Source organism: Petaurus breviceps, unplaced genomic scaffold (assembly GCF_028583685.1).
Source record: "Petaurus breviceps papuanus isolate PSGF00001 unplaced genomic scaffold, PetGlider_PUasm1.0 182, whole genome shotgun sequence".
Lineage (NCBI taxonomy): Eukaryota > Metazoa > Chordata > Mammalia > Diprotodontia > Petauridae > Petaurus > Petaurus breviceps.
Window position 1 is genome coordinate 6205195 of NW_027185786.1, and position 20984 is coordinate 6226178.

Sequence of the window (20984 nt, forward strand, 5' to 3'; positions counted from 1 at the left end):
CTAGGACAGGGGTGGGGAACCAGTCTCTAGGTCATATGTGCCCCTCTAGGTCCTCAAGTTTGGCCCCCTGCATGTCTGGTCTAGGAAATCAAGGGGCAGCTCTGAAGAAAGCATACCATCTTTCAGGTGAAAGCGATGAAATCTGAAATCCCCAATTATCCTTACTTTTTTTTTTTTTTTTGCAGACTGGGTAGTTCTGCTTTTTAAGAGAAAATTCAGAATGTGCCTAGTCTGGCGGATTTCTCATTGTAGGTTATATGGAGTCGACTGATATTTAAGACTTGCTATCACAACCAAAAGTTTTGGATTCATTGTTTCAGGCTTCCTCAGAAGGCTCCCTTTGGAGAGCCTTAGGGTTGGGTTACTTTACCTCATTGTGGGAGTAAGGCATTTTCCTTCCATTTCACGACCGTGTATTTCCTTTCTGGAGGAGGAACAGCTCTGTTTTAGAAGGGGCATAAGACACAAGCAAGAGAGGGCAGTAACTGTTGAAATACCCACATTGTTCCAAGTTGTCTCGCCAGAGTCAGAGAGGAAATTGGTGTAAAGACTAGAAAACTTTGGCTAAAGTTTGTTCAGCACATTGTTTTTCAACCACAAATTGGTCCTAGGGCCTGAGAAGAGGCAGCTTTCCATAGAAACAGACATTACCCAATCAGCCAGTGCCAGAGCAGTCTGTGCCAGGGATTGATCATTTTCCCCCTACATGAGCCTCTCTCTTTCCCAGACTATTAGCTAATGCTTGGCCCTGCTTCTACAAAATGAAGCACTTAATATAGTTATCCACAATTCCCGTTATAATTTATGCCCAAAGGCCATACAAAGAATACATTAAAATATAATGCAAGCTATTTAAATCAAATAAAAACTTTAAAACATTGCATTTGCTCTTTCCTAGGAGTAGGATGAGAATCCACTAATGGCGTACAGAACACCAAGAGCTGAAGCAACATTAAATCAACCTCCTCCACAAGCTAATTTAGTGGAATTCTAAGTAAAGCTACCGAAGGCTGCCTTAATTTTTTTATACCTTTAGGGGTCCAGTTTCCTAGGCACCAGCACAAGTTGGAAGATTATGTTTTTGGAAAAGGTCATTTTAAAATTGGAAAGTCATCAACTATTTGTAAATGTTGGAAGTAGTACACTTTCTCCTAGTTGTGAAGTCTGAAGTTTATGCTTCCTGGTGACAGAGATCTCCTTTTCTAAAAGAGATGATGTTAATGACTTTGATGTGGCCTACTTGCCTGAAGGGAGGGGTATTTCCTTCTAAGGCAGGGCTCCAACTTCCCTGATGAGATCTGTTTCACTCTGCACAAAAACAGGTTTCACTAGAATCTGATTAAACAGATGGAAGCCCCAGAATCTCTCAAACACATTTATTTAAAATTTTTTGGGGGGAGAGAGGGATATTGTCTAAGAACCTATCACAATATGTGACAGATGCCAAAGACAGTCATTTGAAAAAACACTTCGCATCTTATCAAGATGCCATTTTACTACAGAGCTTAATTCCAATCAGTTCTAATTGGCTCTGTGTTCAGAATGAACATCTGCATAGGCTTACACATTTTAAGATCCTTTGCCAAAAGCTCTGCTTTTCCTTAGCTAACAGAAAAGTTGAGATCTGTGTGATGCGTGTGAGGGGACAAAGGCTGGAAAGCATCCTGTCTTTAATGGGTCTGTGCAGATTTTGTCTTCTCATTTAAACTGCTCGTAGTCTGGCGAATTTCTGATCCAGGAGCCAAATGCCTGCTTCTGAAGTGTCCTCCAGGCTTCTTGGTAGCTGGCTGCTGACTCCTTGTATTCCCAGTAGGTTTCCAGCTTCTTGACCCTAATGCAAACACACATCCACACGTAAAGGCTGTTCCTGAATATCAACATACTATTTTATTTTATTTAAATTCAATTTTTAATTTATTAATTTGTTTCCTTTTAGTTTACAGGATTCAATTCCACAATTCCTTGAATTTCACATTTTGTCCCCTTCCTTCCCCTCCCCCCCATGGCGTCTTATTATCAAGTATAGGATCTGTAAATACTTTCACATTATACAATGGTCAGGTTATAAGGATGGATTATACCAGCTAGAATGAAAAATGGTAAAGAGGACATAAAATCAAATAAGAGAACGAAAAAGATCAGGTATTTTGCTTCCACCTGGATATAAATTTAGTTCTTTCTAGTTCTTTCTCTGGATGCACGTTTTTCTCTCCATCATGCGTCTTTTGGGATTGACTTATATCCCTACATTGTTGAGAAGAGTCCAGTCTATCAAAGTTGGTCATCACACATACGTTGTGTCTGTAATTGTGTACAAATTCCTCCTGGTTCTACTCTTCTCACTCAGCATCAGTTCTTTTAAGCCTCTCCAGGTAAATATGAAGACCGCCTGCTCCCCGTTTCTTATAGCGCAATAATATTCCATAACATGCCAACATACTATTTTAGCCAATACAACCAGACTAAAACAACTGTACCAATATAGCAACTCTTCCTGATTGTTATGATCCAGTCTGGGTGACACAGACCATAACTACTTTGTTTATCCTAAAGGATAGACGTTAGGGCCTTTATCAGACACAATCAGCCCTCCCAATAGGGCTTCGGATTGCTCTCCACCTTTTCTTTGGACACCAGTTTCTGTAGAGGGACTGTCACTCTGAGGTACATTTATACTCAGGTGCAATGAAAAGGTTTGAGGTTTTTCTTAGGGACTGTCTCCCTGGACTAGAGCTTCCTCAGCTGTAAGATAAGGGTTTTGATTTGGATGATTTCTAAAGTCCCTCAAGCTCTAACATGTTATAATTGTTAATGTTCTTTGTCCATCCTAACTCTGACACCCCCCCCCCCTTCCTACACAGTGATTTGCTAAGACATTTCCCACAGCAGAAACCTTTTTCTTGTAACTAAGCATATAACTCAGTAATTCTAATAACCTCTTATCATCCTTTGCCAGTCAAGTTGGCTATATAGTTTGTAACTCGCTGGAAAGCACTGTCTCCAGTGGGTTGGTGCAAGGCTCTGTACAACCCAAGTTTGTGTTAAAACAGACCCAGCTTTGATGCAGTCCATTCTCCTGTACAAAAAATACAAGTATCTTAGGAAGCAAATGGCACCTTATGTAAGAATGTACAGCGGTGGCAGCATGCAGCTAGATCTCTTTAGACAACACCTTTTCAGTGATGGTTCATTTCTCCTGTTGTCCTGACCTAGCACTTGTATTAGGCTCTCTGTGCTTCTGCTGTCCAGAAGCCACTTAATTCCTGTCACTGATGGGAATAAAAAAAGAGTGAGGGAGCTCCTTACAGAAAATCTAAAACACCAGAAGGCTATGGCTACTCTGAAAATTTATTTCCACTGTTATTTGACCAAGGTTCAATAAAAGCTAATCAATGACAGTCTGCCAAAATTCTAATCCTGGCTCTGTTTGCAACTCATTGCATAATCCCCTCTGGGTGTTAGAACCAGCAGACACCTCTACTCCACCACTCTCACATCAGCCATATGAAATATCTTCTAAGAAGGACATGGAGGAAAAAGGGGTCAAAAAAACCTGCCTGCTAGGAGGTTGGGACAATCTCTGCAGGAAACTCTCAGGCACTCATCCTCCTAGAAATAAGCTATTATTATTAACAGCTGGACAAAATAGAGTCTTTTAACAGTGAACAGGGGTTGGTTACCTGAGAGATTCAGGTCGCTTGTTCTCAGAAATACTGCTCACCAGATTCTGGAACATGTTGAAGAGCTCTGCCTTACAGACTTTGGATCTGCTCAAGAGAAGGAAGAAGTCGGCAGTTACTCACTGAATGCTGCATATGTGCCCAGCACTGTGTTAGGCACGAGGACACAAAAGATTCTTTACTCCTCCGGGGGGGCCATGGCTTCCTCTGTGCACCTAAGACTTCTTTCTATACATGAAACTATGGGACAGCATGTAGTCAGTGCTCCCTTGTACATACCAAGTGCCATAAGAATTCACAGAAGGCAATGAGCATTGCTGGCTATGCTAGTGAGAAGGCCTCAGGAAAGAGGGGCACTTGGGCAGTCTGTAAAGAAAGTAAAGGATCTGACTGGGGGCAGGAGGCATCATATTTCAGGTATGAAAAGTGGACAGCATTAGCAAAAAGCACCAGGATAGGAATGAGCACGGCATGTGGTGAATGGCTGTGCTTTTCCTGAAGGGACCTATCACAGGAAGCGGCCCTATAGTTCTGTGTTGCTCAGATAGCTGGTCCCTGTCATGAGATGGGCCCTTTGGTAAATACAGCTCCCTAGCCAGAGGTGGCCTCTAGCCAGGAAAGCTCATCTAGACCAGTAACTAGTTTGCTAAATGCCATTCCTGACTCAATGTTATACTTGGGAGAGAAACTGGGAGTACTGGAGAGGTGGAAGTTTAAGTTTCCAGGAACCATTCAGCCTCAGACAAGCCAGATGGATAATTCTGTCCAGGGCTTGGGCATTAATGGGGCTAAGCTGCAGGGCCCTAGAGACTTAGAACTTACTATGCAAGCCCAGAAGCAGCACAGGCTCAAATGCATTAAGGCCCACTCTTTGGTGAATTCTGTTATAAAGAGGGTGTGTACGTTTTTTGTCTGCCAGACTGTTTATTCCTGATGTTACTGCCCTAGACGTATCCCTGTGGCCAGGGATCTGAGGGCTGCACATGTCTCTCTCTCTCTATGCATCGCCTTACTGTCTGTTTTTATATCCTTACTGAATGTTTACTTGTATTTAGTCAGAGGATAATGTTATATTAGCATTTGCCTCACTGACCCAATCTCTCCTGACTCTCTTAGGCCAGTTTGCACTTGGCCTAACATTGAGGTTACACTGCTGGGGGTGGTGACTGATGTGGTTACAAAACCAGTAAGTAATGTGAGCAGGTGACAGAGGCTCCCTAAAAAGACAAACCACCACACCACCTCAGCTCCTTTTCTCCACCTAGTACACGGACCCGAATGGCTGCTGAATCAGCCTTTGGTGCTAGTGAATACAGACTGCCTTGTAAAAAGCTAGCAGTTGGTCTAGAATCAGGGACCTGGCACCTGTGAACTTGTTTTTAAAAAGATTTTGTAAACTGTTTTAAATATAATTGGTTTTTCTTGTAATCTTACTTTATTTTAAGCATTTAAAAACATTCCAAGAAGAGGTCCATAGCAAAAAAAGTCTACAGACCTCTGTTTTAGAACCTGGTTCCCACTGAGCTATTAGTTAGGAAGAAGAAAAAAGGAAATTCTTATTATTATTCAAACCACAGAGATGCAGGACAGGTTTCTTCAGGCCAGCTAATCAAGCATGTCTGGAAGGGATGTAAACAATACTGCTGTATCAATCATAAGAAAGATTTTGATCTGTCCATGAAGAACATGAAACCACTGCTGAGCCTAAAAGCCCATTCCCCAAACACCAGTAAACACTCCAAGAACCACGCTAGGTGTCAGTCCAGTGTAGTGAGCTGTTTCTTCCTCAGACTATTCAAGGCCTTCTCTAAAACAGAATTAGGACAAGATGTAATGGCCTAAAGATTTAGATGTTAACAATAACATCTATCCGGAAGAAACAGAAGCATCTAACCAATAACTAACTTGGTGAGCCTTCAAGAGAAAGTGGGCCACTGTCACAAGCCCATCATGTCCGAACTGCTCCCAAAACTCAATGGCCTACCGCACCATCATTTTTCTTGAGCAGAATCTCATTCGTACCTTATCAAAAGCATGAAGTACCTGACTCTTCCTAACTTATTTTGCTTTTCTAGAACCTTCTTTTCAGAAAAGATCACTGAAGAGTATATTTAAAAAAGGGCATGAGGATCTATAAAACCCAGGGGAAAAAGTCTGCCCTCTTTTCCCTGCCCTCAGTAGATTATTTATTGAGTAGATTCTGTTTTTCTTTTAATGACAGTTATTTCCCGATATATGCTCCACTAACTCACACCCTTCCCTGATATCAACAACCAAAAATTAAGGAAAACTGACCAATACAGCAATCACTTCTGACTTCATATCAGAGCTCCCCCTTTCTCTACTAAGATGATGTATCACCATTTCTTCTCCAGGGCCAAAAGTAGTCATTACCTTTAATCTGAGTTCTGCCACCTTTCAGTGTTGTTTTCATTTATATTTCTACAGTCAGTTTATATTATTCTGGCTCTGCAGTCTTTGCTTTGTATCAGTTAATAAATGTTCCATGTGTGCCTTAATTCTCTATATCTATCACATCTCATAGTATAATAGTATTACACTATATTCAGATATCACAACTTATTCAGCTGTTCCCCAGCTGATGAAAATCCATTTTGGGGGGGTCTACAGAAAAGATACTGCCATGATTATTATGCCATGTATGGGACTTTCTGACTCTAAGGATATGTAGGCTCCCTGGACCAAAGGGCATGAACCATTTAGGAGATTTTTGGCATAAATCTAATTTTCCAGAGTAGTTAGACCAATTCACAGCTCCACCAAGAGTTTATATTATTGGGGCAGGTAGGTGGCTCAGTGAATAGGCCACCAACCCTGGAGTTAGGAGCACCTGAGTTCAAATCCAGCCTCAGACACATAACATTCACTAGCCCTGTGACCTTGGGCAAGTCACTTATAACCCTAACTGCCCTGCCTTCCCCCTTCCAAAAAAGACCAAAAAAAAAAGTTTAAATTATTGCTGTGCCCAGCAAGTTATTCCTAACTTTCCACATTTTCTAAGTTCTGTTGGATGTGATGAGCCACTAGGGACAGCACCTGATTTAGTCTGCCAGATACACTAGGTTATCAGTGAAAATAAAGAGAAATGAACTCACCATTGTGCTGATAAGTAGCTTAGTGAAAGACTTAAAGAAAGTTCAAGAAGCTTAAGAGCTGAGTGTTCGGCTCAGGCCCTCATTCCAGACTCCTAATGCCTTTGACAACTCATTATGTTAAGAGATGTTAGTATCTTGGTGATTGGTGTTTATATTTTGATTTAATAATGTTCTTAGAACATCATGGAACATTTTGAAATATTATGAAATCAGATTGAGACCAAACCAGCACTGCTCACCCAGCTATACCCTGAGGCTATGAAAGTTCGACTAGACTTATGCAGCTGGGAGGGAGGTGCATAAGGAACTTAATGCAGATTCCAAGACTCCAAAATCCATCAGTGGAGCCCAATAAGAAGAAACAGGAAAAAAATCCACTGTCAACGTTAAATGTTAAGAAATGTGTAGAAGGTTAAAAACAAAATCAAAGTTTCTGATGGAAAAGACCATTTTAAAATGGCACACTCTTCTGGAGGGCCACAAAAAGGACAATGTCTAATGGACACAGAAGTTGGAATAAAGAGCTCTGGCTTCTGGTCTTGACTCTGCCAAGGGATGAGGAGGCTCTTGCTTTCCCAAAGTCTGGAGGACAGGACCAACCCCAGTGACCCACACAGAAGACGGGTATTTGTCTTTCTGTCAGTCAAATAACTGTTATCCCTGGGCAAGTGTGAGCTGGTCTCTCTCCTAGAAGAGAAAGGGATTCAAAGAATAACCTCCATTCTTTATGTTATCAGGAAAGAAAAAAGGGCTTGGATACAAAAACTAAGAAAAAGGAGCTGAAGAAGCAGAGGAGACTCCTGACTTGCACCAAATGATCGGAGAGTGAAAGAACATGGGTACACAGGAGAAAGGGAAGAAGGATGACTAAACACTTGTGGCTAAGTAACGCCTATTGCTACAGAAGGAGAGGGAACAGCTGCTGTTCCTTTAAGGCATGGGTTCCCAAAGTGGGGATACTGCCCCATGGGGGGAGCTGAAATGATCCAGGCAGGTGGCAGTAGCCTCAGATGCACTAGGTAGGGCACTAAATAAAAATAAGGGGGTAGTGGAAGCATAAGGAAAGAGAAGAAAAATTTGAAAAACTGTTTGCATGTTTCATTTGTTGTATAAGAGAGTTAAAGTGGCAGTGATTACATTATTTTCCAAATAAACACACAGAATGCAAGTTATAACCCATCAGTGGTCAAGTCTGCCAACAGGTCTTAATAGGCAGGTGGCCCTGCCACACACTGTCGGGAAGTCCAGCATGAACTGACAGGAATACGTGTGTGCAATGACTTGTTTACAATAGAGTTACATGACACAATATTGTATCATCAAAATTTTAATGCAGGAAAAACCTCCACAAATTTACAATAAATTATTTAAGATGTATCATTTAAAAAACATATTTTTTGAAATGATGCAAATTTCAAAAAACATTAAAGGGTTAAAGAAAGTCGATTTCCAGGGAGGCATTGAGTAATTTTTTTTTAAAGGGGGTGGTAGGTCAAATAAGTTTGGGAACCTCTGCTCTAAAGGCATGAAGATGTGGATCCTCAGGTGCCATCTGGTGAGAGACCATCCTTGAGGCTAAGGGACAGAAAAGAACAGTACTGTTTAGTGACTCCTTTTTTGGAGGGCAACTGGGTTAAGTGACTTGCCCAAGGTCACACGGCTAGTAAGTTAAATATGTGAGGCCGGATTTGAATTCAGCTCCTCCTGACTCTGGTGCTCTATTCAGGGTCTCTTTGCATTAGAATCTCTGGCTCACCTTGTCATTATTATCCATACATCGTGCCTGTGTGTAGACCTAATCAGAGGCTGTGGTTTATAGTTCGTTCCTTTCTTGGCATCTTGTTTCCTGTGAATTTGGGAGCTTTTCTACTGTTTTTCTTCCTTTGTTGTGGCTCATATTCAGAGGATTTTTCTGGTAGAGTCACACAAGTAATCTCTCTTCACCTTTTTTTCAATTTAAAACCCTTTTAATGACATTTGCAGACTCCATGCAAACATTTTACAGTAAGTGCACTCCATTCCTCTACCGTGGAGATACAAGGCTTCCAAGGTCTCCACTTTCTTGCCTGGCACTTCATAATCCTTAACAATGATTTCTAGATAACTCCTGACAATATCATTTGTGCTCAAATGAATCCCCAGACCTGGGAAGTCATAAAAACTGACAGATCTTGGGAGTTTCTCTGGCCTATCCTGGACTTGTGCCCTAGGAAGACAGCAGATCTTTCTATGCCATGATCATTCTTAGTTATCAGCTCCAGATAGTTGTCTTAAAAAGGAGTCACTGAGGGGTGGATAGAAAAAGATCTGAGGGTCTTGATGGATTTTACAAGCTTATTATGAGTTAACAGTGTGTGATATGGGAGCCAAAAAAGCTAATGTGATCTTAGGATGCATTTAAGGACAGGATGCATACAGGACTAGGGAGGTAAAGAATCCTTTTTTACTCGCCCTGTTCAGATCACGTCTGGAGTCCTTCATTCCACATTTTAGGAAGCACACTAATAAGCTGGAGGGTGTCCAAAAGATGGCCACCAGAACAAAAAAAGACTGGGATGGAGTGGAAAAGGAAAACACATTATCTGTCCTTCAAAGCTTTAAAAGGTGGCTCTATGGGAAAGGGATTATCAGCCTTATTTGGTGGCCCTGAAGGGCAAAATTAAGAGCAAGAGGTACAAAGGGTAGAGACTCAAATAGGAGTCTTGGTAAAACCTGGGTGACTCTCACTATTATGGATGAGATTTCCACTCAACTATGGACTGCCCTGGGCTGGGTTCTGTGGCTCCTGCAGAATATGCTAAGAAGCAGTGTCTTCTTAGTTTCTGGTTCTCTGCCTTGCCGCAACACCCAACAACCACCAGGCCCTTCATCAGCAGGAAGCCAGCCCTGCCTTCTGGACTCTCCCCATCATAACACTCACTCCCTGGGAGCAGAGACTATTGAATTCTTCTATTTATATCCTCCAAGCTCAGCTCAGAGCTTGGCTCAGAAGAAACACTTAACAAATGCTTTCTGACTGGTCCATTCCTTCATTCCCTGCCAGTCTCTCTTCTCTGCTCCTGTAAAAATGAGAGAGCCCCCAAACCCAGCATTTCTCCCCAGCTAGTGCACCTGGCCTGAAGGCTTCCAACACTCTTCTTTGTAGCTCCCTGCTTGAAACCATTGCAGCTCACGTCGACAGGCTGTTCTGGGACTGCGCTCCAACCTATGGCTGTAAGAAGACACAAATGGCCATGTCAAGGCTGCCCAGCACAGAGGCTGTACTGTGCTAAAGGAAGGAAGTATAGACGCGTGAATTAATGCTGACCCGAGGGAGGGAGGGGCAGGGTCCAATGAAATGATCCTGGATACCCATGGCACCAGACTGCTGAAGGTTCTATCAGCAGAGCACGAGCTCTGATAGATCCTCTCTGGCTACAAGGGCAGACCAGCTATGATGGGAGGGGCTCATCCTCAAGCTCAGGATGGATGGGTTTTTCAGCTACAGCAGGACTGCAGTAATATATTAGTGAAATAAGTACACCCAAAGAACCCAACATAGAACCTTGAACATTGCCAAGAATATAATGAGATCACACTGAAGAATACATATATTATCCTTTCTTAGGATTCTGGTGTAAAAATGAATTGGCTTTCTGTCAGAGTTGCTAATAGGTGAAAATCTGATTTTTGGTGAGAATAACGGTTCCCCTTGTGCTGTAAAGTATTAGATGGACTGGATAGGGAAGTCTTGTGGGAAGTTACTCCTGGATAAATTCCTCACTCTGGAAATTGGATCCCAGGGTGCCCCAGGGTATTGATGGGAGAAGGCCAGGTCACTTACCAGCCCCACAGGGAACAACTTTCCCTGGGCAGTTAGCTCTCTTTGCCTGAACTGCACAGCGGCTGTGTTCAAACAGCAAATTTGACTGAAACATTTTCAGTTCTTGTACTTGGAAGCCTCTGGGCAAACGGGACACATGCTGACACCTAGTTATGGGGAAAAAAATCTCATCACAGACCAGACAGGGCTCTGACACTCTGTCTCTCCCACCATCCCCTGCCCCAGATTTCCCAATGACTACGAACTGAAAGTCAGTTCCTTAAGAAATGGCCAGAAATCCTATCCACAGGATCAGACACATTCATTCCAGGTTTAGGAAACCGACACTTTGTCCTCTCCCTGCCCCTACCCTGGGGAGATGGCAGTGAGGTGGAATTTTGCTGGGGGTGTGGGTTTTTTTTTAAAGTGAGATCCCTAGTTTAACCTACTTGATTTGAATGTAACAGGTGCAGAGAAAGGCTCCCCTTGGACTCTGAGTGGACTTACATAGAAAACAACATTCCCAGGTAAAGGCCGGAATCAAAGGATGGCTTCCTACACAAAAGTACAATTTCACTTTATCTTGTGTCTTCCCATGAATAGAGTACCGGCCCTGGAGTCAGGAGGACCTGAGTTCAAGTCCGGCCTCAGACATTTAACACAAAAAAACTAGCCATGTGACCTTGGGCAAGTCACTTAACCCCAACTGCCCTCCAAAAAGCAAAATAAAATAAAATTCTAAAATAAATAAATAAATAAATAAATATGCCTCAGAGAGAATGATGATGACAACCACAAGCCTTCAGAACCAATTCTATGCTTATGGGGGTTAAAGTGCACCCCTGTCTTCTATCCATCAGACCTGTGGATTCTGTGGCAGTGCTATGGAAACCGTGCTGTCAGAACTGAGTTGCACCTGAGCTTGCCACTGAGAGACAGAACAGCACAGGAGAAAGATCAATGAATTGTGAGTTTACAGAAGCACATATGTAGTACCGTGTTTCCCCGATAAGAAGACCTATCCTGAAAATAAGCCCTCCCCTTACTGTGTAAGATTCCTCTAAAATAAGCCCTCCCCCCAAAATAAGCCCTATAGAGATTGCTACCATCCCCTCCCCGCCCCGTGAAACGCACACCACGCTCCGAGCTGCATCCAATCACAGCTGCAGCAGTGAGCGCGTCATCCAGTTCTTCCCCAGTGATTTGCTTATTGAATAAAGGTACATTTTTTTGTTCACATTTACCTGTTTATTAAAATTGCTGTCAATGTTCATTAAAATAAGCCCTCCCCTGAAAATAAGCCCTCTGGTGTTTTTCTGTCCAAAAAAATTAATAAGACAGTGTCTTATTATCGGGGAAACACGGTATTAGAAAATGGGTTTGAGTCTTAGCTCCATCATTAACTATTAGGATGATTTTGGGTAAGTCACAACCTCTCTGAACATCTATACAATAGAGATAATAATGCAGACACTATCTGCTTCACAGGTTTGTTGTTAGAACCAAAAACGATAAGGTCAAGTGTTGTGTGTAACTGGTATTGAAAGGTAAACTTCCCTAACATACGCATTCACAGAGACACTGTTCTCAGGCAAACATGAGGACAGCACCTGGCAGCCATCTTCTCACCTGTCAATTACAGCTCTCTTCATGGCCTCAGGACTGTACGGACACTTCCCAGTGACCACAGCTGCTAGGTAGATGGGCTTCTCTAGGAAGTGCATCAGCAGGGCACCCTGGCACCCAAGCACATTCCACCTTGCTAGCTTATCACTACAGGACATAGAGCAGGTCTGGTCTCCTCGGCCTGGCTTCACTCGGAGCAATCCCACCTGGTGATATGCGACACCGGGCTTCTGAGTATCTCCAGCTTCCCCTGGCACACATTTGGCTCCTGTTCTATAAATATCCACTACTTTAGCACCAGCTGGGATAGTCCCTTTCGCAGCTGCTGGTCCATTTGCTGGAGGGCTGGAATTGTTGGAATCTGGGGGTATTTGTAAGCTTCCTTCTTTCCCAGTAGAGTAATGCATGATTATATCACTGGGGATCTCCCTGAGAAGATCCCCGGGTTCTGTCCTCATCCTCTTAGTTATAAGGTGGGCAGGGATTTCTTCACATTTCCTTTTATTTTCTAGTACCTCTGCTGACTGGCTGACTGGAGCACAAGGCTGATCTTCAGGCTCAAGCATTGGGATGATGGAGGCATCCCCACCTGCAAGAGAAAATATTATCTAAAACAAAAATTACTTTTACAATCCCTACTACCTGAGAGGAGATTAGTGACATTCTGGCCACTTTATAGTCCCAGAAATGATGCCAAGAAAACCAAAGCTCAGTAAAGAATGATGATAACCAACTATGAGCACAACCTCTTAAATATCAGTGTATTTCTATATTGCCTTCCTAAAGAAACCTGAAATGAGTTCACACACTTCTAATCCTCACAACCTACCTATGAGCTGGACAAGGGATAGGGACATAATAACAAGGCAGAGAACACAAATGCTTCAGGTGAAAAGTCACTCCATTAGCATCCCTATCTCCTGACTCCCATGCTTCATGCTCTCTCTGGATATTTAAAGGGACACTCTGGCTTGTAATGTTGTACCTGAACCCTGAATCGATACTCAGTGAAGGGTTGGTTTTGAGCCTTCCCACCCAAGCTATGACTATATTAAACTCTTGTTATGAATAGTTGTTTTTACATTTGCTTAAATTTCTCCCAGTATCCCCTTCTCCTCCTCCATGAAAGCAATCTCAAAACAAACAATTTTTTTTAAAGAAAAGAAAGAGAAAATCAAACCATATGTTGAACAAGTCTGAAAACATGTGAAGTGTTTCACCTGTGGATCTCCTACCTCTCCAAAGGTGCTGCCCAAGTAATCCTTAAAATTTAGTGTCTCTATTCCAGATAAAGAAAATCCAATGCCAGATTGGAAAGTTTGTTCCCTATTAACCAGCTCCAATCTGCCCTCAATTATACTGCTTCTTCAGTATATGCTTCAGGGATCTACAAAGACTATTGGTCATATGTGATAGATAAAATGCCATCAGAACATTTTTCAGTCTTTGGCTGTTATCAAAAGCTGCTTAAAATAACAAGTTTGGCAGGTGACATTCATCTAACACCACTTGGTTTATGAAGACTTTACATGTTTTATTTTGTTTCATTCTCAAAAGCAGCCCTGTGAGGGAGACTGAGGACACTAATCTCACAGTGGGAATGTGACCTGTCCAGAGTCAAACATGGATGCAGGTGTGGGCACTTGACAAGGTCTTTCTGGTTCTCCAATGTATTTCTTCACTACACATAACGGTGAGTCATCTTCTAGACTAGAGCTTGAAAGTCTTCTGTTTACAGGAGTCTCTCTTACAATGGCTACATTTCAGGTCATTGCTTGAAATGAACAAATCTGTGGTGGAAAAGAATACATGAATTTGATTCAGAGGACCTGGGTTCAAGTCCCGGCTTGAACTACTTGAATCAGCTCTATTACTTACTAGCTGTAGCAACATGAGCAAGTCCTTCACTTCTGGGAGCCTTGGTTTCCCCATTTGTAAAGTATGGTATTTCTGATCTTTCTATTTGTGATGACCAGACAAGAGAAGGAATCTGAAGACTTTTATAACTATTGAGCTAGTATTAAAATAGCTTTTATTCTTTATGATCTTTTTTCTTAAGGAAATGAGTATTTTCTTTCTGAATCTTGCAATGGTTATAGTTTTCCATAATCCTACTAAGGTAGTGACAATACTGCCTAAATAAACACTAATAACAACACTGACATTAGACAGATACAACCACATTGGTGGGAAGATAAATGTAGAGACACTGGCTTAGGGATGCTGTAAAAGGTACAATAATATTGTAGCTTTTATTAACTCAGAAATCAATGGAAAAGACATACATCCCTAAGACAAGAAAATGGGGACTATAATAGACACAAAGGCTCAATTATACTCACATGGAGTGTGGCTAGAAAAAAACACAAAATGCAAGTCTGGTTTGAGTTTCCACATCCCTGTCTTGGTTCCTGGCATAAAGATGCTGTCCTGTTGCAGGCTGACTGCAGCCCTAAGTTGATGGAACAGGTACCTGCCGGGTAACAAGTATTAGCATAAATGAGTCACTGGCAACTGGAATCCCTCTGGATTGGAAGAATATGGCTGGGTACTCCGGCAGGAAGGAGCTGCTACCCAGAAGTAGTGAACTCAGAACAGTGGTCAGGTATAAAAGGACAATCCAAGCTGCCCTTTTATCTCCAAACCTCTCCCACCTCAACAGTAAAAGTGACTGATTTCTTTTAGAACACTGGTCCTTACTGTATACCCACCATTATCTGTGGCACCAGGGCAATTACTGGGAAGTTTCTCTCTATGCAGAGCCTAGTCTAACTTAGCTTTTAATGCTAGACAGATATAATATGGTAATGGAAACTCTTAAGTTAATTCAGGGCCCAGTGCCAAAGAACTCTCAACTTCACTTAAGCTAACAGTATTGAGAACACTGAAACACAGTGGGACAAGCAATATTATTCAAGAAGTGAAGCCTCCATGATTGAGTCAGGTTTGGTCATTGCAGAAGTTACTTAAAAAAACACACCAGGTAGGTAGGAATCAATGAATAAGCCTTTATTAAGCACTTACTATGTGCCAGGCATAGTAAGATAACAAAGAAAAAGTAAAAAGCTGTTTACTTCTTGTAATGGGGGATTAAATGTATCTAAATGAGGCCAGAGAATATAGAGAGTAGAGGCAAGGGAATAGTGGGAGCTCACGGGAATGTGTTAGAACAATCATATTGTTATTGTATCTAGTGAGGAAAGAAAAAGAGGAGCTAGAACTTTTTTTGTCTTTGGGGGTATGTGTGTGATGACAATCAGGGCTGTGCCTTGCTTAGGGTCACACAGCTAGTAAATGTCTGAGGTCAAATTTGAACTCAGGTCCTCCTGACTCCAGGGCTGGTGCTCTATCCACACACCACCCTGCTGCTTCAAGGAGCTATAATTCTAAGCAGCAACTTGATTTAGGGCAGGAATTATTTTTTCCTTTTTTTTTTTTTTGGAGGGGGGAAGGCAGGGTAATTGGGGTTAAGTGACTTGCCCAAGGTTACATGGCTAGTAAGTGTTAAGTGTCTGAAGTCGGATTTGAACTCAGGTCCTCCTGACTCCAGGGCTGGTGGCTCTATTCACTGCACCACTGAGCCACCCCCAGAGTAGGGATTCTTAATATTTTTGTGTGTATCACAGACCCCTTGGGTAGTCTGGAAAATATGATGGACCCCTTTACTCAGAATCATGTTTCTTCGAAAATTTTTAATTGTAGGAAATGCTAAATTTCAGTTAAAGGTTGATGAAGATAAATAAAGCTATCATCTTTTTACCATCCATGTTCACAGATCCCCTGAAATCTATTTACTGACTCTTAGGGGGTCCGTGGACTCCAGGGTAGTATTCTTAAGAACTCCCAGTTGGTGGTATGGGAAAACCCACACCACTGGTAAGTTTGCTGAGCAAGAATTTTCCTTAAAACTTTTCTAGATCTAAGGAATGTGGAAGAAGGCATTAAAATCCTTTTAAGAAGAATTTCTAATACTTCACCTCTGGAAACTCCTCTTGGCTATAACCTCAGCATGACTGTCATTAAGGATGTCTCCTGTGGCAAAAAAAAGAAAACCTGTGAAATCATATGGAACTTGAGGAGGGCTCTCCCCCACCTCCAAGTGCCCCAATGACTTTTCTGCCTTTATCCCCAGAAATGGAGAGATTCTTCCACTACCACTTTGAACAAACCATGCTAACTTTATTAATACTTCATAACCACTCACAATGATACATTAACAGCAAATCTTTAACCTGGAGGGCTCAGTCTCTAATCTGTAGCACACTGGATGATACTTTTGCTTACAATAAGCTCATGTCTAGGGACTAAGAATGTTTTCCTACCTGCAACGAGGGTGGCTGACCCAGGGGGGTGAGGCTTTCTTCAGCAACCTAACATACCCATGGCTGCCCACTGCCTCTGGTGTGCCCATTGTCCTATCAGCAAAAACAGCTTTCTTTTAACCACTGTAACCGGGAATGGCCCTGATGCCTGCTGTTCCATGTGTGGCGGTGAGAGCCTCACAGGCATAGGAGCAGACTTAGAAGAACTAAGGTTAAAGACAAGCTTAACAGCTGATATACCCAGGGAAATTTCCACACTGATGCCCCTTCAATCTGTCTGAATTCTGGTTGTTTTCCCTGAAATAGAGAAGTATAAAAAAGCTATAAAGCTAAATTTTCCTCATTCCATTAGACTGTCAGACACAAGGCAAAATTGATGAGAGGAAATCTTTGGTGTAAATATGTAAATATCAGAGGTATCATTTGTTTAAAAAAAACCTCCCCTTCTGAAATTATAGTGTTTTCATTAAGTGGCTTTTCATCCCTTTTTGTGCTTAAACAATAATTAGGCACTGGATACCCATCTAACTTCAGCTGGCAATTGCCCCATCTCTTGCTAGGAACATAAAAGGAAGAGAGCTCAGCATGGACACTAGTTTCAAAGGTGTCAGAATCTACAGCTCCCACCCCTGCTTACCACTTTTTCTCATTTTGGACAGGCCAATGCATTTCGTTCCTGTTCCCATGGAGACAACTTCCTTAGTTACTGGGAAAAACAAATTATCAAATGAGTTCCCATTATCTAAATGTTCCCCAGGTTTAATGAGTCAGGTCACTTAGCAGCTTATTGCCAAGAAAAGATTCCTGTAATTAACAGCACATCTGGTACAAACCATCCACCTTGATCCTGGGAAAGGCAAGGGGGTTGTCACTTATCCCAGAGCATTGTGAGACTTAATGGCTGAGTTGGAAGATCTTGGTGAGTAATCCCTTATTCCTTAGTCAAAGGGCCAAACTCGAAGACCTGGAGGGCTACATGTGTCTTCATGGCTGAAGGTTTCCCCACCCCTGCCCTACTCCAATCTATTCATTTTGCAGATGGAGAATCTGAGGCCCCAGAAAATTAAATACTTGCCCACAGAAAAACTTACAATCAGTAGCGAAGTGTAGTACCAGAACCCAGGTCTCCTAATCTCCTTCCCAGGATTCATTCTAGAACTTTATCCCAACTCCTCAGTCCAATGAGGGGACAAACATTTGGGGATTACAAGCCACATGATAATTTTGCTTATAAGACTATTGCATGCTGGCATTCTTACACAGTTGCAATTTAAAGTCTTGTCAGAACTGATCCTGTATTTACTTATCATCCTATATTTACTTATCAATAACACTGAGTCCTCCTAGGAGAATAGAAGCAAGCTCCTTGAAGGCAGGAGGAGCTGCCTCACTTTTAGCTCTGAATTCTCAGTGTCTGGCACATAGTTACATCCTATATTTATGGCTTGTCAGGTGTTCTGGAAGACGACAAAAAGTTTCACCTGGTAAGGATTTGTCACTGGGGTCACAAGAGCCTTCTGCTGCAGAATTCACCTTAACCACAGCTGCCAGCAAGGTCCATTCTCGATCTGGCTCAGGCTTTCCCTGCTTGGGCAGCCTAGTGCTATAGTGAGTATAGCACAGATAGGCAATTTCATCAGCAGTCCACATGATCTGAGCAGAAGCCCTGACATCAGTCTGGATCAGATCTGATAGGTCATTCTGGAAAATGGAAAGTAGAGATAAAAGGAGTAAGGGACTTCCATTAGCAATTTGTGCAGTCAGCTCTGACCAAAACAATCTTCCTTTTCTGTCACACTGTACTTACATACATGGATCTTGGTAATGTACATCAGAGGGGTCAAACACAAGATTCCCCACAATGCTCCCACAGCAGACAAATCAGATTAAAATGTAACTGGGACATAGCTAACAAAATAAATAAAAATATAATAAAACTTTGATTATGTAAATATGTGGTTTCTGAAGTCAATATGCAGCCCCAGGGTATGCTCAGGCATGGTTTAAAGATTTTCTATTTGAGTTTGACACCACAGATACCATTATCCCACTATCCTACTGGTAGTAGGAATAGCAGGTTTGTGAGACAGTGGGATTCTTGTACCTTGGTCATTAACTCACATTTATTTTTTGATTTTTGGAAGGCAATTGGGATTAAGTGACTTGCCCAAAGTCACAAGGCTAGTGTGTTAGGTGTCTGAGGCTGGATTTGAACTCAAGTCCTCCTGACTCCAGGGCCAATGCTCTATTCACTGCACCACCTACCTGCCCCTAACTCACATTTATTTTGATATCAATTTTCAGTTTACAAAATGTTTTCTTCATAGATAGGCATAGATTAGATAATATATCAAACATATCAATATTATCAATTGATATCAACAATATCCATCAATTAGATAATATATCAAACATAAATATCCCTGTTTTACAGATGAAGAAATGGGCTCAGAGATTGTGACCTTTGCTCCTTCTTCAGCATTGTCAACAAAAGAGCAACCTAAAGGGCTCACCATCTACATCACAGGGGGGTTGTAAGGCTCTATTTCACTATTATCACTAAAGCACTATTTCACTGATAGCTTAAGGATATTATTTTTCAAAATTGGTGCCTCCTAAGTTTTTGGGGCAAAGGGAAGCAGTAGGGCAGGCCAAAACTAGCAACTTCACCAATTAATTGTGGTGCTACATACCCTGACTAGTTATGATAAGAAGCAACATACATCCATCTCTAAGAAAATTACATGGTGTAGCATCTAACAGCTGTGTCCCAGGGATACAATATAGGAAGGGATCCCTGAATTTTAATAAGTCTCTGTAGAATTAGATTCAGAAGCTAAGGTAATGTGCTTTATTCCAGAGAACCATGTATTACCATCCTCCAGGCTTCTATTTCTGGAGTTGTGGTGCGCAATAGACATTTGTGAATACCACTCAATTCAATTAAACAAACATTGCCTACCACCTATAGAACAGACCTCAAGAAGAAAGACAAGAAGATAATCTGGGTGACCAGGGCTCAAGCAACTCCTTAAAGACTAGATTTCAGAGGCGTAACTGATATGCATGGATGGAGAAAGGCTGCCTGTTCATCTCTACAACCCAATGAAAAGCACACTTTCAGATCCAAATCAAAATCTGTACAATCCCAACTAAAATCTCACCTTTTACAGGAAGCCTTCCCTACTAACCCCTCATGATAGTTCCAGTGCTTTCCCTTATTTCCTGCATATATACACTTTGTATATATTTGTTTGCATCTTGTCTCCCCCACTTAAATTGTAAGCTCCTTGACGTTAGAGATTGTCTTTTGTCTTTCTGCATCTCTTGATTAGCACAGTGCCTGGCACGTGGTAGGGGCATAATAAATATTTGATCGATTGATCAAGCCTCTCTATCAGGCAACTGTGCTAGGGACTAGATAAAGATGAAAAACAATGCCATCTCTGCCCTTAAAGGAGTTTGCAATGTAATGGGGATACAAGGCATATATACAGGTATGTTATAAAGTACAATTGGGATAACCCTTTCACCCAGCAAAACCACTACTAGGTCTGTATCCTAAAGGAATCAAAGAAAATGGAAAAGGACATATTTGTACAATGATATTTATAGCAGCTCTTTTTGTGGTGGCAAAGAACTGGAAACTGAGGGGGATACCCATCAAGTGGCGAATGGTCGACTGTGTTGTCGTATATGATCGTGATGGAATACTAGTGTGCTTTAAAAGAAACGATGAGGATCGTTTTGGAAAAACCTGGGTCACCCAGAACAAGGAAAATCTCTGAAAACGTTTTCTCACTCCACACACACACACACACACACATCCTGTCATTTGAGTTTAGGGATACGTTTCTTATACCCATTTTACAGACGGGAAAACTGATTTGCACCCATTTCTTCCGGGCTTCAAGTCAGCAAAACTATCCCCTAAGCAACGAGCCAAGCCTGGAAAGGGCTTTAGGCCGAGAGTCGGCTGTTTCCAAGCGGGCCCTTGAGCGGTCCCTGGGCCCGATCCCCTTTTCTATACGGCCCTGCGCCGGAGCCCCCCGCTGAGCAGGGGGAGGAGAGGAGCTCGGTCTAGGCACGCCCGCGGAGAGCGTGAGGCCGCCTCGGAGGGCAAGGGCTGGGCCGGGTCACCCGGGCTCCTCGGCGGCTCCCGCGACCTCGCGACCCTACGCGAGCGGCCCCGGGCCGGTCCCAGCACCGGTCCTGCCCCTCCTCGCCTCCCGAGCCCAAGCCCGAGCCACCCCGACTCTGCTCACCCTCTGACCCGCAGGCCCCGGCTCCAGAACTGCGGGAAGTCAGCTGACTGCAGCGGACGTGACGTCAGGAAGCCTGAAGGGGCGAGCGCCGGGCTACGTAGTATCCGTAGTACTACGGCGGTACGAGACGTGCTCGGGTCCTGCGCCGCCGGGTGACGTGCCAAGACGGATGC

General features: G+C 42.6%; 1 protein-coding gene across 7 annotated transcripts; it reads right to left on the minus strand.

Annotated features, from left to right (window-relative positions):
* Positions 1-1361: 1361 nt before the first annotated feature.
* On the minus strand, positions 1362-20940 carry ADAT1 (adenosine deaminase tRNA specific 1). 7 transcript variants are annotated; one of them, XM_069087689.1, is made up of 11 exons: positions 20812-20940; positions 18028-18247; positions 17184-17252; positions 16202-16256; positions 14567-14697; positions 12228-12813; positions 11106-11153; positions 10620-10765; positions 9908-10007; positions 3681-3767; positions 1362-1831 (listed from the first exon to the last, which is right to left on the minus strand). In XM_069087689.1, exons 2-11 carry the CDS (start codon positions 18194-18196, stop codon positions 1699-1701), a joined length of 1524 nt encoding a protein of 507 aa, XP_068943790.1. In that variant the 5' UTR covers positions 18197-18247; positions 20812-20940; the 3' UTR covers positions 1362-1698. The 7 variants fall into 7 exon arrangements, with proteins under 7 accessions (XP_068943790.1, XP_068943791.1, XP_068943793.1 ...); XM_069087690.1 differs by lacking the exon at positions 20812-20940 and adding an exon at positions 20409-20595; XM_069087692.1 differs by lacking the exon at positions 17184-17252.
* Positions 20941-20984: the final 44 nt, after the last annotated feature.

Excerpts from the sequence above, each read along its gene's own strand:
- ADAT1 (XM_069087689.1), bottom strand. The coding sequence starts at position 18,196 with ATGTGGACTGCTGATGAAATTGCCTATCTGTGCTATACTCACTATAGC. Across the intron at positions 12,814-14,566 it reads TTTTTCTAGCCACACTCCAT|GTGGGGATGCCTCCATCATC; the intron begins GTGAGTATAATT and ends TTTCTCTTGCAG. Across the intron at positions 10,766-11,105 it reads CTGGGAATGTTGTTTTCTAT|GTGTCAGCATGTGTCCCGTT; the intron begins GTAAGTCCACTC and ends CCCCATAACTAG.